Source organism: Ambystoma mexicanum, chromosome 6q, assembly GCF_040938575.1.
Source record: "Ambystoma mexicanum isolate Mex_15411 chromosome 6q, UKY_AmexF1_1, whole genome shotgun sequence".
Lineage (NCBI taxonomy): Eukaryota > Metazoa > Chordata > Amphibia > Caudata > Ambystomatidae > Ambystoma > Ambystoma mexicanum.
The window spans coordinates 1,545,758,618-1,545,784,542 of record NC_090937.1 but is presented as its reverse complement, the minus strand read 5'-3'; the positions used below and the strand labels follow the sequence as shown (position 1 = coordinate 1,545,784,542).

The following is a 25,925-nucleotide window of genomic DNA, read 5'->3' as shown; positions in this document are numbered from 1 at the left end:
CGGGCTTCCACCGGCCCTCCCTCCCTTGCCTCCATTGTCCCCAGTGGACAAATCTCCAGCAGTGGCAGATGTTGCGCAGCTTGGTCCGGATGTGTCAGACGACGCACAGGGGGGATCAGGACAGCGAGGAGCAGCCCCGCTCTTTTAGAGCCTTTCACGACCGGTGCTAGACATGATGTATCTTTTGGATGTGCCAATACCCGAGGCACCCGTTCCGCAGGAAGGGGTGCTTTCGGGGGCGCTCACCTTGCCTCCATTGGAGCGCACCGGCTTGTTCTTGCAAAAGGACATTTTAGCTGAGGTCTGTAAAGTCTGGGAGAAACCACACTCTGGACTGTTTGTTAACAAAAAGATTGACGCTTGTTATAGGCTCCATTCTTCGGAAGAAGTGGCCTTAGCGTCGTGTCCGCGCCCTTCCTCCACGGTGGTGGCTGCTGCTACATTACAATCCAGACCCGATTCATCGTCTTCTACAGTAGCAATGCAGGTTCTGGCCAAAGAGGATAAGCTTCTTGACTCTTTGGGGAGGAAGATTTTCGCTAATTCAGCCCTGCAGTTACGTCAAGCTAACGCGGAACTGGTATTAGCGGTAGCAAATATGAAAATGTGGAAAGGTCTGTCAGAGTTTGAGGAATTCATTCCCGCTAATAAACTAGAGGTTTTCAAAGCGGGATTGTCAGATGCCAGGGTCCTGGCGCAGGATATGCTGGAGGCCGCGGCGCATCATGTCGACACCTCGGCCCGGGGCCTTATGCTTGGCGTGGACACTTCTCGTCAGGCTTGGCTGCACGCTACCAAGTTCTCTAAAGAGATACAGGATAAAGTTCTGGACCTGCCTTTTGATGTCAAGGAGCTTTTTCACTCAACGACAGATGTTGAACTGACCAAGACTAAGGACAGCACCCAGACCGCTAAATCCTTGTCTGTCTTGGTGAAACCGCCTTTCAGGGCACAGAGAACGTCTTCGCAGCCTCGGTCTTCCTCTGGTTTTAGGGGATTTCTGGATGGGAAGTCCCGTAGGGTCGATACTCCATTAGCAAATCCACGCCAACGGCAACAACGGGGCAGGTTTTTCTCCCGTTCCTCAGCCTCCTCTTCAGGTTCAGGTGGCGCCACCACTGATAAACCAACTAAATGAAGTTTCTCTGCACTCGCACGAGACCCTGGTGGGAGGGCGCATTGCGTCTCACTGGGAGGCGTGGCAGGCCATCACCGAGGACCGGTGGGGTCTTGTCAGTCACTGGGACAGGCTTTCGCTTGCCCCTTCCCCCTACCCCACCCTTCAATCCATCCTTCCAGCAGTGGGGGTCACCCTCCCTCAGAGCCGAGATACAGAAGTTGCTGGATCTCAGGGCGGTGGAACCCGTCTCCCTAGGGGAGTGAGGGGAGGGCTTATACTCCCGGCTGTTTACGGTGCCCAAACCCAACCAGGCTGGCCTGAGCACCATCTTAGACTTTCCCAGTTCAATCTCGCTCTACCCCAGGAGAAATTCAAGATGATCACGCCCTGTCAGATAAAAAGTCCTCTTTACAGAAGGGCGATTGGCTCAGCACGGTGGACCTTCAGGATGCTTATATGCATATTCTGATTTGGAGTCTATCGGAAATACCTATGTTTTTCCGTGGGGGAAGAGCAATTCCAGTTCCGAGTGCTCCCGTTTGGCCTCAGCTCGGCACTGCGTGTCTTTACGAAGATGTCGGTTATCGCAGCTCATCTTCGGCTTCAGGGTATCCATGTGTATACGTATTTCGAAGATTGGCTGCTGCGCAGTCCTCTATCAGCCTTCAGCAACCTTCAGTCTCTCCTCCAGTTCCTGTTCCATCTTGGGCTGTCGGTGAACTGACGGAAATCCTCCATGGCGCTCTCTCGGGACCTGATTCTCCTGGGTTTTTGGTGGAACACGATCGACTGCAGAGTGTATCTGACTGGGGACAGAATGGCGGACCTGTTGGCCACGTGTCAGGTGTTTGCGCAGTCAGAGAGCATGTCGGCATGGTGGTTCCAGAGGCTTCTGGGCCTCATGGCCTCGTGTGTGCTGGCTCTTCCTCTTGCTCGTCTCAAGATAAGACGAACACAGATGGCTCTTCAGAGTTCTTGGCGCCAAGCAGTGGACCGAGACTCCAAAAGGATTCCTGTTCCATCGTTCATGAGAGCGGACCTTGTGTGGTGGTCGTCTCTCAGCAATTTGTCGGTGGGCGCGGTCTTTCATTACCCTGGCCCGCTAGTGACAATCACGACGGACTCTTCCCTTCTGGGGTGGGGTGCGACGGTGGACCTTCTTCAGGTTTCCGATCTCTGGTCACCGCAGGACAAACTCCTTCATATAAATCACTTGGAGCTCCTGGCGATCTTCCTGGCGCTCAAAGCGTTCCAGCCTGTCATTATCAACAAAGTAGTTTGGATCAGCACGGACAATGTGGTGTCCATGTTCTATATCAACAAGCAAGGGGGTACCAAGTCCCCTCCTCTTGTAGATCTTGCCATTCAGATATGGGAATGGGCGGTTCAGCATGGCATCTGGCTGGTGGCAGTGCACATCCCGGGTCAGCTGAATGTTACTGTGGATGCCCCCAGCTGAAGTACAATGGTCAGCTACGAGTGGGAACTGAACTCGGAGGTCCTCTTGCAAATGCCTCCAGGAACGGGCTGGGAGCCTCATCTCTGGGGATGCCCTCAAAATTCCCTGGCTCAACATGAGAGCATATGCTTTCCCGCCTCTGATTCATCGGAGGCTGTGCAAGCTGAGGAGCACGGTGAACTGTTCTCTACTGCTCATAGCACCATGATGGCGGGCCACGTTTTGGTTTTCAGAGCTTCAGCATCTGTCGGTGTGTGCATTGATCAGGCTTCCGTTGGTTCCCGACCTGCTTCACCAGAGAGATCGGCAGCTGTGGCACCCCATGGTGCCAGAGTTCAGATCTTTAGAACACATCAACTTGTCAGATGATAACATGCGTATTATTCAGGTGACCAGGAAGCCCTTGACGAGATCTCAATACAGGAGCAAATGGCTTCAGTTCTGCCACTGGTGCTTAGCCAGACAGCTGGACCCCAGGGGGACTACGATCAACACAGTGCTGTCCTTTGTCTCTCATCTAGCAGCGTCGGGCATCCATGTCTTGTCATGCAGTACTTATCTTTCGGCTGTTGATGCATACCACAGATCAGTGCTCTTTTTCACTGGCAAACCCAGTGGTTAAAAGGCACTTTGCAGGTCTCATGCGTCTTTACCCTCCTGTTAGCAAACCGCATCCGAAGTGGGATCTGAACGTGGTCCTTACGGCCTTGTGCCATAAGCCCTTTGAGCCAATGGCTACTGCAGGCCTTAAGCACATTTCGTGGAAAGTGTCCTTCTTGTTCGTTGTGACTTCGGCAAGACGTGTGAGTGAGCCCCAGGCCTTGTCGGTTGAGCATCCCTTTCTGGTTATCATAAGGGTAAGGTTGTCCTGAGGACGAATCCTTCTTCTTTACTTCCAAAAGTGGTCTCTGATTTTCATCTTAATCAGTCTTATCTCCTTGCATGTCTTCTTTCCAAACCCAGCCTCACAGGCTGAGTGGGTTTTGCATTACCTGAACGTTAGAGGAGCTCTTAAGTTCTATCTGGACAGAACATCTGAATTGAGCTCTTCTCAACTCTTGGTGACCTTCGGTAATCTGCAGGGTAAACGGGCCTCCAAGGCAACTATTTCCAGATGGATCGCTGCCTGTATTATGGAGTCTTACGATGTTCAAGGTCTTCAACCTCCAAAAGGGGTTCATGCACATCTGGTATGGTGCAAGGCAGCTGCTGTTACCTTTCAAAAGTATGTCCCCTGGGAGATCGTGAAAGTGGCTACCTGGTGCTCTCCATCAGCTTTTTGTAAACACTACTGTTTGGATCTGAGCTCCAGGTCTGATGCTCAGTTTGGCCAGGCTGTGCTTAAAAACCTTTTTCAGTAAGGAGTTTTCCATCAACCGTAATTCCTGTGAGTAGTGCTTGGGAATCTCCCATAAGCATGGAGGAAAGGGGACGGGACGTAGGAGTATGATAAGATTACTCACCATAGTGACCACCTTACTCCTAGTCCGTAGTCCCCTTTCCTCCATACGCCCGCCCACCGTCTCCTCTAATACGGTTCCTCTGTTATTGCTTAAAGGCGATAGAAAAGGACTGATGGGCGATGCGCTGGGCGGAGCTAAGGTGGGCGGGGTTACGGACGCGTGTGGTACCCCGCATAAAAAGAGAGGAAGGACACATTTTTGAAAAATGTGATGCTTTTTACAAAGTGCTCCTGTCCCGTCCCAGAGGAATGTCCCATGAGTATGGAGGAAAGGGGACTATGGACTAGGAGTAAGGTGGTCACTACGGTGAGTTACCTTTATTATTTTCCACCCATGTATAGGGAACTTTTCCCAGTATTTCCTGAATTTCTTCTGGTGGGGTGATCCAATGCAGCAGTTCTGACTTGTGAGCATTGATCTTTAAGCTTGCCACTTATCTGACGCTATGGAGTTCCTTTGTGAGACCCCGAAATGTTGTATCTGGGTTCGTGATTAATAAAAGCATGGCATCTGCTAACGCTGCTACTCTGTGCTCCTCACCTCCAAAAGAAATGCCCCTAATATCTGGGGAGGCCCTAATGCTGGCCAATAGTGGCTCCAGGTGGATGGCATACAGGAGCAGGTACAGTGGGCATCCCTGCTTAGTAACCTGTGAGACCCTAATCCCTTTGGATAATCGCCCATACTCCTACATCCCGCCCCCTTTCGTCCATACTTATGGAGATCTCTCGTCCTGCGGGACGGGACCGGAGCACTTTGAAAAAGCATCCAAATTTTGCAAAAATGTTAGTCCTTCCTCTCTTTCTGCGTGGGGCACAGCATGCGGCCGTAACCCCGCCCACCTTGGCTCCGCCCCGCGCATCGGCCATCAGTCCTTTTCTCCGCTCGTTCGGGACTGGACGCACTTGCATCTGCAGAAGGTTTTCTTCCTTTTTTCCTCCTCTCTGGCTCTCGCTATGGATCGCGTAATAGTCTGTCTATGTAGTGTAGACTAGACTTTCCAGATTGTTTCTCCTGTCATAGACGCTTCGCGAGGGCGGATCCCCATCCTCTTTGTTTAGAGTGTTTTGGTATGGATCAGCGTTGGGACTCCTGTTTTTATTGTGATATCCTTTCGGTCCGGGCACTTCAACCTCGGTTAGAGCGTTGGGAGGAGGTGTTTCAACGTACTCCTGCGCATTTGCAATCTTTCATCGACGAAAAGAAGACACGCCTGGTAAATTCTTTACTTTTCAGAGCACCCCGGCCGGGACACACCTTCCCGGGTTCTACCCGAGCCGGGAGGAGCGTCGACCGCTCTATCACCGGGGCTTGCCATTAATAGTGGGATAGTGGTGGGAGCAGAGTGGGGAGAGCCCATGATGTGTGATGGGGTGGGGAGAGACCAGGGACTGGGTAGGAGTGGGATGAGGGAGCCTATCGACTGTGATGGGAGCAGGTGATGGCTCGCAATATATACTGTCCATTTGGCATTTCTGGGGGGGATCCCGACCTGCCCAAATTTTGCTCAGGGGGCCCCAGCGAAAAAAAGTTTGAAGACCACTGCCCTAGATGGTCGCATCTTTTCCCAGAGGGGGAGTCTCTTTCCATGAGATCCTCCTGCTGGGCACTACCCCCAGTGGGACTGGTGGGTAGCGGCCTCAGCATCGTCGTCTCATGGAAAGGGGCTCACCCTTGGGGAGAAGTGATGAAACGTATGGATTCTTCACGGTACGCATGGTATAGCGTAATGGAGTTTGCGCCAGCCTCTTGATTTGCAAACTGTAGCTTGTAAAGGTTCATGATCAAAAAGTAGTGAGACAGTTTTTGGGGAGACAGATGTTGGGGTTGGACAGGGTACGAAATCATTAGAAAACTCCCCTCACCTGGAGTTGAGGAGGGGTCTTCACCCACATGGGTGAGAAAGTTGGCATATGCGTGCCAGGGTCAGAGAGGCCAGGAAGGAACGCCCCAGCCAATTGGAACAACTATTGCCTCCATCTTCTTACTATCCAACATATGAAGGGGCACAGCACCCCGCTAGCTTTTAGAGGTATAATTTGGAGGTGGAGCAAGAGCTGGAGTATGATGCCTTGGAGGGTTACGTGAGAACATATCTAGGGACAAGGAGGGGTCTGGCTCAGGGGTTCAGAGTGGCCAGTTCTCTGGTGGAAAGCCCAGGATAAAACAAAAGAACTGTTGACAACCTGAGGATATCGGCTGGCAGGCCCGGCTCATAATACTATGAAGGTTACTGCAGCAAGTCAGTGGTACTATTTCCCCCCGCCCAGCATTTGCAGATAACACAGGGTGGGGTTTAGACTAGGGTGGTATTGAAATGGCTATCGTACTCTATTTGCTGGGAGCAGGGGTCTAGTCCTAAAAATAATGTCGGGGGACTCATTAACTTACCAATTGAATGTGGAATCACCAGAAATTAGTAAATCAAGGTGCCCTCTGAAAAAGTTGGGGGACTCCGTCCACCCACGTGTACCCTGGCTGGCAGCAAATGGACCATGTTATGAAGTGGAAAGACTAGTGTAGTATTCGATTTGCAGTTTATACTGATATTATAAATGTCACAATGATTCCCATCTCACTGATTGGGAAGTATTTAAGCATGCGTATTAGTGAAAGCAACCAACACTGGATAAGTATAGGTATGGCTAAGTATATTTTTCTGGACATTCCATATCATAGCAATGGTACCCTATGTCTACAATTCTCCAAAGATCGCTGTTCAATGGGGACTGAGCATGCACAGTAGTCTCTGGCTCCCAAACTCAGCAAGTCGCTCCTTACATGGGAGAAAAAGCATTATATCTGCACACATGAAGTAGGGCAGCCATCCAACTGCAATGGAGTGATACATGTTGCATTCATTTTATTCTTCAATTCAAATCCGGAGGCTGTCCCAGTGAGTATACTTGGTTTATGTTTTCAAACAATTGAATCTTGGGTAAGTGTTGTGAGAAATGAAATCAGGTCAGTGTGCATTATATACATAGTAGCTCAAGCATACACCTCCTTTTTTTTATCACATACACATAGGTCAAAAAATGATTACCTACCAGAAAATAACGTAATGTGGTTATTCTAGGTTCTAATAATGTGCTTTGCTGGGTAAGATTTGGGATGCTCCTATTACAACTACAATGCATACTGGAAGTGATAAAAAACAGTTTACAATGTTAGTACTGTTAAGTAATTTCCTTTTTTTAATTGCTTTCTTCGTCGAGAATACACGCCATTTTGTAACCCTCGGAATAAAGCCAATCATCGGTTTGCAATTTGATAATCTGGTCCTTTGTCTGTCGGAACCCCAGCACCTCCCGCAGACCCTCACTGCATCTGTCACCTATGACCACATGGCCAATGCTTTCTCAGGGTGGTGGCGACGGTCCTGCACAACACCAAACTTGTGTCTCCAAATATCTGACTGGTCCCCACCTCAGGGTCTGACTCTGTTGCAGCTGTTCTCATTCTACTTTTAACCATAAAAAAACAGCACCTCATTCTTCTTCACTTTAAAGATGTTTTGTTTTCTTCCTGTCGGTAATATCTGGGGTGGCTCTATCAAAGAAGCACCTGAACATGTCTTGCAGAGAGACTGCAGTGAGAGAAAGGTAGAGCAGAGAGAGACAGTGCCCTGGATAGGGTCCAGCTGGTGTATGCCCCCTTCGTGGCACTGAAGCAGCCCTGTTAGACCTCAAGACACAAATCGAGGAACTGAAGGATAACTGAAAAACAGCTATTCTACTTCTACTGGACTTATCGGCAGCCTTCGACCTGGTGGATCATGCAGTCTTATGCAACCATCTTAGGCTTGCTGCCAACTTCTTAGGGGAGGCTATAGCCTGGGTCCAATCCTTTCTAGTCAACCGCACTATGAGAGTCTTCTCCCCATCAGCTTCCGCTGATCCTATCCAAATATCTTGTGGAGTCCCACAGGGATCCTGTGTCTCACCCGCTATGTATAACATTTTTACTAAGCCTTTGTTCGACAAGTTGGACCGACTGGGTGTCACCTACACTAACTATGCAGATGACACCCAGATCCTCGTACCCCTTTCGGGCAACTTTGAAGCGGACTCGGCCTTGGTAAACAAGATATACATCCTCATTCAAGCATGGATTTTTTATTTATTTATTTATTCGCATTTGTATAGCGCACTTGCAGCCCATGGACATCGAGGCGCTGTTACAAGTAAGTGTTGGATTCTTGATTCAGCGGATATGCATGAGATCGGAGGTCTTATGGATACACAATTACAGGCATAGTTGCAGGTGAAGCATGATATTCGTAATACAGTAACAGAATGCAGTCAGGTACGTTTCATACAAAGAGCTTGGTTTTAACAGCTTTGTGGATGGCTTGGTGGGATTCAATCATTCTTATGTGCGGTGGCAGTGCGTTCCAGTGGGTGGCGGCCCGTGTGGGAAAGCTGGCACCACCGGCGCGCACCTTGCATGTTTTGGGCGTGACAATCGTGTTGGAGTAGTATGATGGTCTGGTGGCAGAGTGCTTGGTGATTCTTTGGGTCAAGTAGGGTGGAGCAAGTTCATGGAGGCATTTGTGGGTGAGGGCGAGTGTTTTGAAAACAATCCTCTCTTTCACCGGAAGCCAGTGTGCCTGTCTTCTGACTTCGGAGATATGGTCTTTTCTCGCGGTACCTGTGGCCGCCCTCAGTGCATTATTTTGAACTAGCTGAAGTTTGGCCAGGTTTTTATTGGAGGTCCCAACGAGTAGGGCATTACAGTAGTCTAGCCTAGATCCAATTATTGCCCTAGCAATGGTGAGGCAATTCTGGCGTGACAGGAAAGGTCTAGCAGCGTTGAGGACTTTAGAGTAGTAGGCTGAGGAGGCGGCAATGGCATTGACCTGTCTATCCATTGACAGGTCGGAGTCTAGGTAGACTCTGAGTGTCTTCACGTGATTGGAGACCTTGATGGGAATGTTGTCAATAGTGAAGGAAGCGTACTGTTCACCGAGGTTCCCCAGAGTGGAAGGTGCCCCTATGAGGAGGAGTTCGGTTTTTTCACTATTGAGGCATAGCCAGTTATCTGCCATCCATGATTGGATAGTGGAGTAGATGGTGGTTAGTGTTTTTGTATCCGCCAGGTAGTCGCCTGTGAGTGGGATGAGGACCTGTGTGTCATCTGCATAGTTCGTATACGAGATGCCCAGGGAGTCAATGAGGCTGAACAGGGGCCTCGTGAAGAGGTTGTATAGTGTGGGCGCGATACAAGAGCCCTGAGGCACACCGCAAGTGATGTGGCTAGGGGTGGCACAGGCTGAGTCAGAGAAGACTTTCATGGCCCGTTCTTGGAGGTAGGAGGTAATCCATTCACAGGCTTTGGGGGAAAAGTTAGCTTGGGTAGCTAGATGGTGGCACAGGATGTTGTGGTCCACCAGGTCAAAGGCGGCGGATAGATCCAGGAGCAGAAGGAGAGCAGGTTTCCCTGCGTCTCTTAGATCGTCCATTTGGTTCTTTAAGTCCAGGAGAGCCGTTTCGGTACCGTGTCGTGGGCGGAAGCCAGATTGCCGCAGGCCGAGGAGACTGTTTTCTTCAAGGAACTTTTGGACTTGCAGGTAAGCTGCTTTGTCCAAAATTTTCAGCAGGAAGGGTACAGTGGTGATGGGTCTATAGTTCCCCGGGATCGTTGGGTTCAGCGAGGGTTTTTTGATGAATGGGCGTACCCCGGTCTCCTTAGTCCAGTTGGAACTTGGCCATACTGGAAGAATGAGTTAATGAATGCTGTAAGGAATGGAGCTAGGATCTGTGGATCTTTAATGAGACTAGCTAGACAAGCATCTCCCTTACAGTTGGAAGGTTTGATGGACTTGAGCAGGGTGATGACCTCGTGCTCAGTAATATCTTTGAAGTCAAAAGATGGAGAGGGATTGGTGATGGAGGGTGTGGTGGGTTGGCTATGCAGGTTAGCTATGAGGCGGGAGAGGGCTTTTTGATGGCCACAAATTTTAGTTTGAAGAGTGTTAAGCTTGTCTAGCATTGCGGATTGAATGCTATTGCACCAGTTATCATCTTTGATGAGAGCGGGAGGAGGAGAGGATGGTTTTTCCAATTCCCTAAATATAGTGAAGATTTCCTTTGACCCCGATTTGGCATCATAGATCCTGGTGTTGAAGGAGGCAGCTTTAGCTAAGGTGATGTTGGTTTTGTAGGATTTTGAGATGGCTTTGAATGCATTTTTGGTGGTCTCAGATGGGTTGGCTTTCCACGTGGAGAGGGCAATCCTCTTCTGCGCACGTTGTTCGAGGAGTTCTTTGGAGAACCATGAATTAGCGTGTTTGGTTTTCTTGGCTTTTTTGAGGGTCAGTGGCGCAACAGCGTCAATTGCTTGGGTGATGACTTCTGTGAATGTGTTGGCTAGGGTTTCTGGGTTGTTGGAGAATGGGGCCTGCAGGGCCGGGTTGCTGAGGTAGGGTGCTAAATTCTCGACTGTGAGCTGGCGGGAGCTCCTGGCGAGAGTAGCTGGGCACGGGGCGGGAGGTGAGATGGTCCCTTTTCTGGTGCAAAGGTTGAATTGGATGTTCTCCAGCATGGGGTCTGGCATGGATTCACATGCTCATGAATATTCCCCGTCGTCAGGCTGGGAATCCTCGGTAAAGAAAAAAAAAACAGTATCAGTTTCGTTTCTGATCTGTCTTTCGTAGTAATAACCAATCACTGGTCTCTGCGTCATACTGACCACAGCCAATAACTGTCCACTACCTAAGCACCGCCTCTGGCAGCCATCTTCAGATTTTTACCGCACGTTCATGTGTTGGGATCCTCGTGCTATTGCTCTCGAGCGTTAGTGCTATTTTTTCACGTTTTTTCTCAAAAACTTCGTTTTTTTCAGTCAAAAGAGCCTCAAGCTCCACCGACTCTCCATCCGATCAACGGGGACCCGTGTCGGATTCGTCTGCGCCCCTCAAGGGTGAAGATTTCGTCGAGCTACGCTTTTGGAGGACTCCAGAAGCTTCTCAGGCCCGGACATGGCCCAGGAGAAGGGAAGCTCGACGACCGGAAAGCTGTTCAGGGTCTGCCCTGGATGCCAGCTGCAGAACGTCTTTAAGGAGGACGAACACTCCTTTTGTCTCTACTGCTTACATGAGGACAAGACGCACGTGGAGAAGGACTGTGCGTTTTGCGGCAATATGTCAGAGTGGACCATGAAGGACCGCCATCAACGTCTCGCCAACTGGCTGGAAGGGAAGAGCCCGTCAGGCGAGAAGAAGAGGAAGAAATCCGAGCGGTCTTCTAAGACCTTTGAGGACGCCCCGGCGACGGGGGTCCAACACAGGGCCAAGCACCGCGAGTCCGCTGGCACCGGGAGCGCCGAACGGTCGGGCTCTACGGGCGCCAGGCAGGGCGCACCCTCCCCGGCACCTTCAGCCACGAGCCAACGCTCTGGGTCGGGTAAGAGGAAGGGCGAGCACCCGGCGAAGCTCCTGGAGAGGCCCCGGTCGAGCTTGAAGGCCCCATCGGAGGGGGAGCGAGGCAGTGTCCCCCCCCCTCAAGGATAAGGCGGTGAGCGCCCCTAAGGTGGTGAAGGCCTTAATCCATCCGGCCAAGCCCTCTATCGAAACTGTCGCGGCGGCCCTGGCTCAGCCTGTGGAGGCTACACCAGTGGTGGCGACCTCGGGGCTCAGAGTCTCCCTGCCACCTCGGAGGGAGTCCTCTTTTGTGCCCATCGATAGGACCCCCGTGAAATCCCCGGCGGGGAAGAAAAAGGGAGGGGCAGGGCGTCGTCGTAGATTCGGCTTCAACCTCGGAGGAAGAGCTGATCGAGGTCTTAAGCCACGGCCTTGGCGTGGAAGAAGACCGGCCCGTCGGGATGGATCCCGACGTAGGTGACGACGACATCGTCGAGGGTGCCGACGGATTCCCCTCTGCCAGCGCCGCAAGACAACTCGGCGGCCATTTTGTTGGCTATACAGTCCTTATGCTCAGAGATAAGGACGAGACTACCGTTGCCGACGGAGGAACCTCTCCCGTCGGGGGATCCTGAACCGGGACCTTCTGGTGTTCCCCCGCCCAAGAAAAGAAGGATTCACCCTCCACCTCCTTTTCAGCCGTCGCGCCCCGTCCAGCCCTCCTCCCCGTCCACCCGAGGGGATGATACGGGGACTGAAACGGCAGCAACGGGTACGGACGACGAGGTATACGACGAGGATCTACCGTCGTCACCTTCCACCAGGGCTTCTCCGCCCGACGAGATTGGATCGTTCCACTCCATGATCGCCAGGGCATCCGAGCTTTTCCAACTCTGCCCTGAGGAGAAGAAAAAGGAAGGATTCCTTTACCAACGGCGCGAGGCCAAGAGGAAGACGGTCCTCGCGGTGCCTCTACTGGACGACATTTGGGATGAGGGCCTCGCCCTCCTCAAGAACCCTTCCACGACGCCAGCTAGAAGAGACCGGTACGAGAAGAAGTACCGGGTCCCGGACGCGGCCCCCCTGTGCCTCCGGGCGCAGCCTACCCCGGACTCCGTCGTCTCCGCGGCGGCCAGGAAGAAAGCGGGGGGGGGTGCGGCCTCCACATCGACTTCCCCACCGGACGGCGAGGGAAAGAAATTGGACGCTATGGGACGCAGGGTCATCTCGTCTGCAGCGACGACGATTAAAGCGGCCAACGCCTTGGCTATCATGGCCCGCTACGACAGGGAGCTATGGTACAAACTGGCTCCCCTGCTGGACTTCCTACCGGACGACAATTGGGCGGATGCCCTGGAGATCCTACAGGAAGGTGAGGTGGCGTCGGACCACGCCATCACTATTGCGACGGACATCGCCGACACTGGGTTTCGCCAGTTGGGCAACGGCGTGTGCCTTAGGCGGCGTGGATGGCTCAAGGCTACGGACTTCCGTCAAGACGTACAGACCAGAGTCCTGGACATGCCGTTCGATGGGAACAACCTGTTTGGGAAAACAGTGGACGATTCCCTTCAGGCCATTAAAGCGGACACCGAGACGGCCCGGGCCCTTGGGGTTCTGCAGCAACGACGGACGCCCTTTCGGAGCAGCGGAGGCAAGGGCGCCTCCAAAGGTTCCGGTGGCGGTTTCTCCACCTACCGTCAAGCGGCCCGCTCGTCGTCTCAGGAGGCCTACAGAGGACGAGGCAAGTCTGGCGGACCCCGCCGTCGTCGCCAAGGAGGTCAAGGCGGCAAAGCCTCGTCGAAACAGGATTGAACCGGCCGTGGGGTCGGGCCCCCACCGAAGCACCCCGGTGGGAGGCCGGCTGGCGAGCTTCGTCAGCGTGTGGGAGTCCATCTCCACCGACCGTTGGGTGCTGGACGCCTTAGCCCGGGGCCACGCGCTCGAGTTTCACAGAAGGTGCCCGCGCGTCCCCCCCGTGGCCAGGAAAGAGCTTCACGTCCCTCAGCTTCTCCTGGAGGTAAAGGCGATGCTCAGGAAGGGCGCCATCGAACTCGTCCCAAAGAGGCTTCGGGGCTCCGGAGTTTACTCGAGATACTTCCTCGTGAAGAAGAAGACGGGAGGATGGCGCCCCATCCTAGACCTGCGACGTCTGAACAAGTTCATCAAGGCGCAGAAGTTCCGGATGGTCACCCTCCAGCACGTCCTGGGTCAGCTGGAGGAAGGAGACTTCCTGTCGTCGTTGGATTTGGAGGATGCCTACTTCCATATTCCCATCCTAAAGGGGCACCGAAAATTCCTCAGGTTTGTGGTCCAAGGGCGTCACTACCAGTTCAAAGCCCTCCCCTTCGGACTACGGTCGGCACCCAGGGTATTCACCAAGTGCCTTGCACCGGTGGCGGCGCAGCTGCGCCGCGATGGGATCCACGTCTACCCCTACCTGGACGACTGGCTCATCCGAGCCAAGACGAGGGAGCTCGCCGTGGAGCACACGACAAGGACCGTCCAACTTCTCACGGACCTGGGATTCTCCGTGAACTACGCCAAGTCCCACCTTGTACCCGCGCAAAACGCACTGTTTCTGGGAGCAAAGCTCGACACAGTGTCCCTTCTGGCCTCCCCGTCGGAGGAAAGGACCAGGTCCATCCTGGGCAGGGTACAGCGGATGTTGGTTTCCGACGCGGCCAAGGTGAGGTCCATCAAGTCCCTCCTCGGAATGATGTCTTCTGGCATCTACCTCATTCCCATGTGCAGGCTCCGGATGCGCCCGTTGCAGGAGTTCCTGGACGCGCGCTGGATCCAAACGACGGGCGGCTACGAGAGTTTCCGCCGAGCGGTCCGGTGGTGGGGCACCCGCGCGCATCTGACGGCAGGCATGGACTTCCAGACCCCAGACCACCAGGAGACAGTGACCACGGATGCCTCCCTGGAAGGGTGGGGAGCGCACACCGAAAATCTGCACGCGAGAGGCCTTTGGCTCCCGACGGAGAGGTCCCTCCATATCAACGTCCTGGAGCTCCGTGCAGTGTTCTGGGCCCTCAGGTCCTTCCTTCCGTCCCTCAAGGGCAAGGTGGTGAGGATCTTCACCGACAACACCACCACCATGTTTTACATCAGGAAACAGGGCGGAACCAGGTCCCCAGCACTGTCCAAGGAGGCGCAGGACCTGTGGCATTGGGCCGTCGCCCAAAGGATGTTTCTGGTGCCGTTTCATCTGGCAGGGATAAAAAAAACACCATCGCCGACTCACTCAGCAGGGAGCTGCGCTCGTGCCACGAGTGGGAACTACGGCAGGATCTAGTGAATCGCCTCTTCCGACGGTGGGGCACACCCCAGATCGACCTGTTCGCGACGGCGACGAACTCCAAGTGCCGGAGGTACGCCAGCAGGTTTCCCCAGGCGAGGAGCATGGGCGATGCTTTCTCGTTCCCCTGGGAGGGCCTGTTCCTCTACGCGTTCCCTCCTTTGCCACTGCTAATCCGGCTAGTCAACCAGCTCAAGAGGTCACGGTGCAGGATGATCCTCGTCGCACCTGCGTGGCCGAGGCAAATATGGTTCCCGGACCTTCTGGACTTGTCAGCGTCCCCGCCAATCAAGCTGCCGGTGGACGCGGATCTACTCTCCAGGGATGGAGGCGCGCCATCCTCCACCACGACCCGAAATCGCTGAACTTGCAGGCCTGGCTCCTGCAGCGCTAGAGTTTGGAGGATACGACATACCGGCCGACTGCAGAGAGGTTCTTGCAAAGGCCAGGGCGTCCTCGACTCTTAAATGCTACGGACACAATTGGAAGAGGTTCTCTGTCTGGTGCCACGCACAGAAGATTAACCCTCTACGGATTACGGCTCCCCAGGTACTGCCGTACCTGCTGACGCTGGCCAAAGCTGGACTGGCACACGCGTCCATCAAGATTCATCTTGCTGCGATCTCCCGATACACCAGAACCACGGGGCGGACGTCCTTGTGGTCTCATCGTCTGGTGAAAGAGTTCATGAAGGGACTGTTCAGATCGTTCCCGCCGGTGAAGGCTCCGGCCCCGGCGTGGGAGCTCAACGTGGTGCTGACCAAGCTCATGGGACCTCCGTTCGAGCCTCTGCACTCGGCCCCGTTGAAGTTTCTGTCGTGGAAAACAGCGTTTCTTGTGGTCATCACCTCCGCACGACGGGTGGGAGAGATCCAGGCCCTTTCCTGCAAGGCCCCGTACTTGACTTTTCACGACACGAGGGTAGTGCTCAGGACGCACCCCTCCTTCATGCCCAAGGTACCGTCGGACTTCCATCTCAACGAACCCTTGGTGTTGCCTGTGTTCTTCCCGTCGCCTTCGTCGCCGGCTGAGAGGACTTTGCACTCGCTGGATGTGGCTAGAGCGCTGAAGTTCTATGTGGACCGCACAAAGTGTTTTCGGGAGACGTCACAACTCTTTGTGAACTTTGGACCTGTCAATCAGGGGAAGGCTCTCTCGAAGGCTTCCATTTCCAGGTGGCTCTCCGGCTGTATCATGTACTGTCGTCGGTTGGCGAACCGACCGCTGCCTGGCCGTCTGAGAGCCCATTCCACCAGAGCGATCGCAGCTACCACGGCGTTCCTTTCTGGTGTGCCCCTGCTGGACATATGTAGGGCTGCTACGTGGAGGTCGACGCACACCTTCACGAAATTCTACTGCGTCGATCGGGATTCCAGGGAGGAGTCCAGGGTTGGCCAAGCAGTGCTGCGCAACCTGTTCGCCTGAGGTGAGCCTGGTGAGGAGGTAAGATGCTTAATGTTGAGTTTGATGTAATGCTTAATGTTGAGCCTTTGCCACCTCCCGCGGTTGTGCATGTGTGTACTGCTATGTATTCTTTATTCATGAGCATGTGAATCCATGCCAGACCCCATGCTGGAGAAGGAACAAGTTACTTACCTGTAACTGTTGTTCTCCAGCATGGGTCTGGCATGGATTCACATGCGAACCCTCCCGCCTACCCCTCTGCGGCTCTTCACTTGGTCATACTGCCACTTCACGTGCTTCCAAATCTGAAGATGGCTGCCAGAGGCGGTGCTTAGGTAGAGGGCAGTCATTGGCTGTGGTCAGTATGACGCAGAGACGAGTGATTGGTTATTACTACGAAAGACAGATCAGAAACGAAACTGATACTGTTTTTTTTTTCTTTAGCGAGGATTCCCAGCCTGACGACGGGGAATATTCATGAGCATGTGAATCCATGCCAGACCCATGCTGGAGAACAACAGTTACAGGTAAGTAACTTGTTCCTAATGGTGGTCAGACCATGGGATTGAAGTGTTGTCCGTGACAAGTAGTGAGCAGTTATGTTGACTGATCCAGTCATGGATGGCATCACATGGCTTCTGCCTGAATGACGACAAAAGCGAGATACTGATCCTAGGCTCTGAAGCCAATCTTACAAAACTAAGCTCAAACTATGCATCCTTCAACATTGATAACAATATTATAAAGGTGATGCCCGTGGTTAAAACCTTAGGATCCTGCCTGGTCTCTTCTCTCACCCTTATGAAGCAAGTCAACTCACTTGCCTCTACAGCAGCCTATAAGTGAAAACTTATCTGAGCCTCTAGACCATTTCTCTCTAGTGCTAGCTGCATTACCCTGGCCAATGCTCTCATACTGTCCAGATTAGATTACTGCAACGCCCTATATTCAGGAGCCAACAAGTATGTCACTGATAAAATTCAATTTGTATATCCCCTACAGAGAGCACATTTCTAAATTTAGAAAAGAGGCACAATGGTTCAATATAAAGGACAAAATCTTCCTCAAAACAGTTTCTCTCACCTCCAAGTGCCTGAATAATTTAGCACCTCCTTATTTGTCGGAAAGAATCACTAGGAGAACAGCCACCCGCCCTACGCGATCTGCCAATACCTCCATGCTTGAGATTCCCAGATTAAAACGCTCTACGGCTGGGGGAACTAGTTTGCCAGTTAAAGCTGCGCAATCTTGGAATGTGCTCCCACCTGACCTCAGACTGGAACAACCTTACCCTAAATGTACTCAAATGGCTTCGCACTAATGACTCATAACTGGATCCACCTTATCCCTGACTGCTACTTTCCCCTCTACCGGACACGATTAACCGCACCTATTGTATCTGACCATGCATTACCTAATATGTACAAGCAGCCACTATACAGTAACCGGTGGCGTCGGCACTATATATATTCCCTGTACGCATGTATGCACATGTAAGCATATGCAAATGATTTGCACTGTTTTGTATGTATGTATGTACATGTATGCATATACTTGTGATATGCACTGTAACTAAGCTTTAAGTCTACTTGTACTGCTGCGCCCAGCTACCTAAGGGTTTGGTGCGCATTACCAAATGAATAATCAAACAAACTCAAACTGTCCTATAGAAATAAGTCAGCTTTCTTACCTTGCTTTCTGCATAATCTGTTATGTATGTGTAACTGTTATTTATTTTTCTGCTGCCTTCATCAAAAAGGTAATTTTAAAGTCATGCTCTTATGTTTTTGTTTTCACAGATGTGATCATTTTTATTAAGTCTGACCACGTCCATTTATACTGTAATCCTGTGAACTACTCTTATCTGTTGCCATTTGTGGCCTTCTGGAGAAATTTGCATTTACACTGCATGACTGAAAATGAGGTAGGAAATTGGATACTGATTTAATCATACATGTCTGTCTGATGCGGTGTGTCCCTGAAGAATGTTAACTAATTATGTTCCTAAATTACGCATCAGAATTAAGGTTGAGGAGGGTGGACCATTGGCATGCATACGTTTTATTTGAGCTTTCCTATCACAGAAATGTGTGTTACATGTTAGTTCTGAAGTTGTGTATGATAAGGAGTAATGTTCTGGGTCTAATTCTGGGTGATTCTTTTGCAGTCTGAGTATTGCTCTGCCTATGCCAGTTGGCCCGCTCATCTTATGGCTCCTGCCTTGAAAGTGCTTTTGGTTTATGGAGGGTGGGTAGATTTTGCTTTTGAGTGCAGCACTCTGCCTATGGGTGGTTTGTAGTTAACTTGCTGACATATGCAGAACCATGTGACCAGCATAGTCTGAGAGTAATGTACAATATCTTGAGACATTACTTTACTCCACTGGGAGCCAACAATGACAATTCCAACAAGAAACACACACGAGAAACCTATGTGAGTCCCATGCAAACCTTTTTGAATGCAGTTAGGAGTGCTGGAAGGTGAAAGCTTTTAGTTCTAAATTTGTTTGCATTATGCTTGGACTGGCAATTCTACTTGATGATCAAACCTTGATTTGTTTGAGTTCATTGATTAATCTTTTAGAATGAGCTTAATACCCGAGACCAGTCACTAAGCATAGAAACAGCATTCGAACTGGTGTGGCTCTGCACTGTGACTTGCTTCTAGAAGCGCATTGCACCTGAGCTATCTGCTCGGCCCATTAAAGGTTGCCAGGCCTACTACCTGTTATATGGGTTAATTTTTAAACTTTCTGCACCGATTTATTGTCGCTCAAAAACAGAAAGATTGAAGCATCAAGGTGCAACAATGGTGCGAAATTTGTGACTGGATTTACCAACATCTAGCCTGCTGGAGTATTTTACCTTTAGATTGTGTGGAAGTGAACACTTTCCTTGACCAGGGAATGTTTGGTCGAATTGCACAATGAAAATCTTAATAAATCGGTGCATGGGCACTCCAGGAGCAGGCAAACCATTTTTAACCCAGTGCGTTTCTACGCTGCTGTGCAGAGGGCATCAGGAACCTGGTCCCCACGCGCCACGTTTGCTGCAAGCACATCCGGTGCAGGGAGATCCTACAACAGTCAGGGAAACCTCTTCTAGTCTTGAATGTGTCTCATAAACCCTCTGATGATTTCTGGACACTTGGCTACTTCAATCCACATAGCTTTACTGCGGTTGGGCTGTATGGAGCTTTACAGAATGGATCGTCGGGGCTAGCCTCACCTAAGTGTATTTGTATGTTAAATTAGGAATACAAATAAAAAGTGAAATTGATTGAAATGATTTTATCATTAGAACTATACATATTTAAGTGTTTGGGCCAAAAATAGATTTATTGCACGACATCATTGCTTTGCATAATATAAAAAAGGAATACAAAATGCTTATATGATTAAATACAACACTACTGAACAATTTTGGTATGTTAATGCTTGTGAATTGTTTTTCAGTATGAGGATGAAGAAGCTTCAGAAGAATTTAAGATTGCCACTTTTGTGGATATGGTCCGCGATTGTAGTCGAATTGGCATTCCCTACAGTTCTCAAGGTGTGTTTTTTATTTATTTTCCTGCCATATCCTCATTTTGTGTAGAAAGACTTTGTTAAACGTGTAAAGACTCTTGTGCTATTGGGAAACAATTTAGTAAGCACCCAAGAGATATAGCATATTATAGTTTTTAAAAATAAATTGGCATGGTTTATTTATTTTTTCAGACAATCCAATTTAAATGTGACGCTTTAGATTGTAATATTTTCAGTCACATTAAGTTCTTTTAATCCAAGAAGTACAATATGTACCATACAGCATGTTTGTGTTTTTCAAAAACCAACGGTGCAGAAGTTCCATGAAAGATTTAGAAGTGTGAGTATTATCCTCCCTTTTTGGAAATTGGGATTAAAAGATTTTTTGGGTACTAAAAACAATAATTCTCTTTGCCAACTGGGTTTTTTATAAGGGGGCGGCTTGCAGACCCAGTTCTACTGAGTCGTGGGGTACCGGAGCTAGCTCTGAAGCCTCTTTATCGGCTTCCCTCAAAAATAAAACCGGGGTGCGCCCCGAGGCCTTGGTTGGGCTTGGTGTTACCGAACGGATGTCCGAGGGCCGCGCTTGTAACGCTGTTACCAGACCTGGCTCCGAGGTCCCTCGTACAGAGGCTAAAGTTACCAACATTTCTGAGAGGCCTGGCAAGGCCTTATCTGTGAAAGTTGTTTCTCACCGTTCCCGCTCTTGTGGCGATGCCAGAACTGTTGAGGGGGCAAAGATGGAAAGTTCTTCCTTTACCGGCAGCGCCGAGGTCCTTCCTGAGAAGGCTAATTTGGCTATTGGTATGTCACAGAAACATTCCGGGCCTCATAGTACCGGCTCTGCCGAGGTTCCTTACGTAAAGGCTAAAGTTAAGACCCCTGATCCATCGACGGGGATCCCAGCCTCACTTCTTCACGTGCCGCAGTTCCCCTCAGGTGATGGCAAAATGGCAGCCGTTCCCGCCACGACCACGGCAACCATTTTGGGCACTTCCCCTACAACTACGCCGTCGGCCTCAGGTGTAGGGCTTGGTTCTGTGGGTGAACATAAAATTCCTTGTGCACCTCCTTTTCGCCCAGATTATGACTGGAACGCTCGGATGCCCTTTCCGCACAATGCTTCATTGCTTGTGGGTTCGGCACCTTTGATTTTTATGGACACTTCAGGGGATGGGACTGTGTGGCAACCCTCCCCGTTGCGTCCCTGGAATTATCCTCCTCATGAGAGGCCTCCTCCGGTAGCTCCAAAACAGTCCCAGGAGGACGCCTTTTTCAGCAAATTTCAGACGCTCATGCGTACCGCCCCATGAGGGAATATTTCAAGGGGTTTTTTATGGAGATGTGTCCACCTGCGCCTCCGGCTCCACCTGCTCCTCCGGTGTCGCCGCCGGTGCCGCCCTTGCCTACGGTGCCTCCCCCGACCCTTCCGCCATTGCCCCGATTTTCCCCCGTGGACAAGGCAGTGCCTGACACGGTTCAGCAGGCACAGGGCGATCAGGACAACGAGGACCTTCCCTGCTCTATTAGAGCATTTCATGACTGGGTACTGGACATGTTGTGCTTTTTGGATGTTCCGGTTCCCGAGGCACCCGCTCCGCGGGAGGGTGTGCTTTCTGGGGCATTCACCCTGTCTCCTTTGGAGTGTACCGGCTTGTTCTTGCAGAAGGACGTTTTGGCTGAGGTCCGTAAGGTCTGGGAAAAGCCACACTCTGGACTTTTCTACAATAAGAATATTGACGCGCAATGCAGGCTGCATTCTTCGGAAGAGGTGGCCTGTCGTCTTGTCCGCCCCCCTCCTCCACAGTGGTGGCTGCGGCCACTTTACAGTCCAGGCCTGAAGCATCCTCTTCTACAATGGCTACTCAGGTTCTGGGGAAGGAGGACAAGCTCCTCGACTCCCTTGGGAGGAAGATTTTCGCAAACTCAGACTTGCAGCTTCGGCAGGCCAATGCAGAACTGGTGTTAGCGGGGGCAATCTGAGGATGTGGAAAGGTCTGTCTGAGTTCGAGGAGTTCATTCCGGTCGAGAAGCTGGAGGACTTTAAGGCGGGATTGTCCGATGCCAGGGTCTTGGCCCAGGATCTGCTGGAGGCTGCAGCTCACCACGTAGACACTTCGGCTCGGGGCCTTATGCTGGGAGTTGATACCTCCCGACAGGCGTGGTTGCATGCCACCAAATTTTCAAAGGAGGTGCAGGACAAGGTGTTGGACCTTCTGTTTGACGTTAAGGAGCTGTTCCATTCTACGATGGATGTGGAGCAGACCAAGACAAAGGACAGCACCCAGACAGCTAAGTCCTTGTCAGTCCTTGTTAAAACTCCTTTTAAGACCCAGAGACCGTTATCGCAAAGCCGGCCCTCTTCTGGTTTTAGAGGTTTTCTAGACCGAAAATCTCATAGAGTGATTACTCCTTCGGGTAATAACCACCGGAGGCAGCAACAGACTCTGTTTTTCTCCCCCTCCTCAGCCTCCTCCTCAGGTTCAGATGGTAACACCACTGAAAAGCCTACAAAATGAGGGCGCTCGCACGAGACCCTGGTGGGAGGACGCATTGCGTCTCGTTGGGAGGCGTAGCAGACCATCACCGAAGACAGGTGTGTCTTGTCAGTTGCTTGTGCAGGCTTCTGCTTACCCTTACCCCTACCCCGCCCTTCAACCCTCCTTTCCAGCAGTCGGGATCGTCCTCCCTAAAAGCCGAGATTTAGAAACTTCTGGATCTCATAGCTGTGGAACCCGTTCCCCTTGGGGAACGCGGGGAGGGCTTTTACTCCCGGCTGTTTAAGGTGCCCAAACCCAACTAGGCTGACCTGCGCACCATCTTAGACCTTTCCTAGTTCAATCTTTTCCTACCCCAAGAGAAGTTCAAGATGATTACGCCCGGCCAGATACGGTCCTCCTTGCAAATGGGCGATTGGTTCAGCGTGGTGGACCTTCAGGATGCGTACATGCATATTCTGATTTGGATTCCACACAGGAGATATCTTTGCTTCTCTGTGGGAGAGGAGCACTTCCAATTTCGAGTGCTTCCTTTTGGCCTCAGCTAGGCGCTGCGTGTCTTCACGAAGATGATGTTGGTGATCGCGGCCTATCTTTGGTCTGCAGGGTATCCATGTGTATCCGTATTTGGATGACTGGCTCTTGCACAGCCCGTGCCCTTTTGAAAGCCGCCTACAATCTTCAGTCTCTCCTCCAGCTCCTGTTCCACCTTGGGCTGTCGGTGAACTGGCAGAAATCTTCCTTGACAGTCTCTCGGGACTTGATTTTCCTGGGTTTTCACTGGAACACGATCGACCGCAGAGTGTACCTGACCGGGGACAGAATGGCGGATCTGTTGGCCACGTGTCAGATGTTAGCGCAGTTGGAGAGCATGTTGGCCTGGTGGTTCCAGAGGATTCTGGGTCTCATGGCCTTGTGTGTGTTGGCTCTTCCTCTTCCTGTCTCAAAATGAGGCGGACGCAGATGGCTCTTCGGAGTTCTTGCCTTCAGGCTGTGGATCCGGACTCCAAGTTGATAACGATTCTGGCTTCCATGAGAGCAGACCTGGCCTGGTGGTCGTCTCTCAGCAACCTGTCGGTAGGGGCAGGGTTTCAGGACCCAACCCCGATGGTAACGGTCAAGACGGACTCCTCCCTTCTGGGGTGGGGTGCAACGATGGACCTTCTTCAGGTCTCGGATGTTTGGTCGCTTCAGGACAAGCTCCTTCACATAAATCATCTGGAGCTTCTGGTGATTTTCCTAGCGCTCAAGGCGTTCAGACCGATCATTGCCAACAAAGTGGTCTGTATCCGCACAGACAATGTGGTGTCGATGTATTACACCAACAAGCAAGGGGGAACCAAGTCTCCCCCTCCTGGACCTGTCCATCCAGATTTGGGAGTGGGCGGTTCTGCATGGTGTCTGGCTACTTCCAGTACACATCCCGGGCCAGCCAAATGTCATGGCAGATGCCCTCAGCCGGCGGACGATGGTCAGCTACGAGTGGGAGTTGAAGGCGGAGGCCCTCTCATGGATTTTCCTATGTTGGGGCACACCTGAAGTGGACCTCTTTGCTACGACGGCAAACAAGAAGCTTCCTCTGTATTCCTCCAGAAGCGGGCTGGGAGCTTCCTCTCTGGGGGATGCTCTTGAGATTCCATGGCACAACATGAGAGCTAGAGGCAGAGGCGGGGAAGCATAAGCTCTCATGTTGCTCACCGGACGATTTGCAAATTGAAGAACTTGGTGAACTATTCTCTTCTACTCATAGCCCTGTGGTGGCCGGCCAGGTTTTGGTTCTCAGAACTTCAACATCGGTCGGTGTATCCGCCAATCAGGTTACCGGTGACCCCCGATCTGCTTCACCAGGGAGAATAGCAACTGTGGCATCCCTCCCTACAATCACTCAGCTTGGCGGCATGGTGACTGAGTGCAAGTTTTTAGAATATCTTGGCCTGTCTGTGGATAACATGCGTATTATCCTGGCAGACAGAAAACCCTTGACTAGGTCCCAGTACAGAAGCAAATGGCTCAGGTTCTGTCATTGGTGTTCAAACAAGCAGTTGGACTCAATGGAGGCTATAATTGACACAGTACTGTCCTTTGTATATTGCCGAGTCGGGCGTTCACGTTCTGTCATGCAGAACATATCTTTCGGCGGTTTCCGCTTACCTATCTACTAACCAATGCTCTTACTCTCTGTCTAACCCAGTGGTCAAGAGGCATTTTGCAGGCTTGACGCGCCTTTATCCTCTGATTCGTAGTCCGCACCCGACGTGGGATCTAAATGTGGTCCTGACGGTGCTGTGCCATAAACCTTTCGAACCAATGGCCATGGTGGGCCTCAAGCACCTGTTGTTGAAGGTGTCCTTTTTGGTCGCCGTTACTTCAGCGAGGCGTGTGAGTGAGCTCCAGGCTTTGTCGGTGGAGCATCCCTTCTTGGTCTTTCACAAGGATAAGGTGGTACTATGGACAAATCCTACTTTCCTGCCAAATGTGGTATCTGAGTTCCATCTGAACCAGTCAATCTCCTTGCCGGTCTTTTTTCCGAACCCTGCCTCAGAGGCAGAAAGGGTTCTACATTGTCTTGATGTTAGAAGGGCTCTTAAGTTCTATCTGGACAGAACATCTGAGCTTAGGAGTTCTTCTCAGCTGTTTGTGACCTTTGGTAACCCACAAGGTAAGCAGGCTTCTAAGGTGACTATTTCTCGATGGATCTTTGCCTGCATTACGGAGTCTTACAACGTCCAAGGGCTGAAGCCTCCTAAAGGTATTCATGCACACCTGGTGCGGGGCAAGGCAGCCGCGGTTGCCTTTCAGAAATATGTCCCCTGGGAGACCATCGCAAAGGCGGCTACTTGGGCCTCCCCTTCTGCTTTTTGTAAGCATTATTGTCTAGACATGAGCTCAAGATCTGATGCTCAGTTTGGTCAGGCTGTGCTGAAGACCCTTTTTCAGTAAGGGATTTTTCCATCCACCCATAGTTCCTGTAAGGAGTGCTTGGGAATCTCCCATAAGTATGGAGGAAAGGAGACGGGACATAGGAGTATAACCAGGTTACTCACTGTAGTGACCACCTTACTCCTAGTCCATAGTTCCCTTTCCTCCATACGCCCGCCGTCCCCTCTAATAAGCTTCCTCTGTTATTGCTATGAGGTCTTGGACCTAGCGATAGAAAAGGACTGATGAGCAATGCGTGGGGCGGAGCCGAGATGGGCGGTGTTACGGCCGCGTGCCGGGCCCCGCGCAGAAAGAGAGGAAGGACTAAAAAATTTTGCAACATTTTCGGATGCTTTTTACAAAGTGCTCTGGTCCCGTCCCACAGGACGGAGGAATGTCCCATAAGTATGGAGGAAAGGGGACTATGGACTAGGAGTAAGCTGGTCACTACGGTGAGTAACCTGGTTATTTTCGTTTATGCACAACCACGCATTAACGCACAACTGTACTTTGAGCGCTAGGCTCCTCTCTTCGTAGGGCTGGACTACATAAGTCAGGGATTGTTGATGAAGTACTGTCTAAACAGATATCTGTGTTGATTTAGCCCCTTGCTGTTACAGGTCATGGTTATTTGCCCACCCCATCATCAACCTAATCGCATTATTGTATATATGTTAATATATGAACATGTGTGGTATTGTTTCTTAATAACTGTAGTCTACTTGTGGTTTTATTATAAGGCCTATAATAAATGTATTTTTGATACATCTGTCTAAGGGTAATCTGTGGAGTTTTACTGTGGGTGCTCATTGTGCTGCTGATCACTCTCCCCCCTCCTGAGACTTACTCTTGACCGCCTGCCAAGCTAC

The 25,925-nt window shown here is 51.2% G+C and overlaps 1 protein-coding gene across 2 annotated transcripts in view; it reads left to right on the top strand.

Annotated features, from left to right (window-relative positions):
• Positions 1-25,925, top strand: part of DNAAF9 (dynein axonemal assembly factor 9) — a 2,133,167-nt gene that overhangs the window by 311,857 nt on the left and 1,795,385 nt on the right. For both annotated transcript variants that reach the window (XM_069632250.1, XM_069632251.1), the window contains exons 4-5: positions 17,913-18,037; positions 19,568-19,664. In XM_069632250.1, the coding sequence (XP_069488351.1) occupies positions 17,913-18,037; positions 19,568-19,664 (222 nt within the window). The remainder of the gene's footprint in view (positions 1-17,912; positions 18,038-19,567; positions 19,665-25,925) is intronic.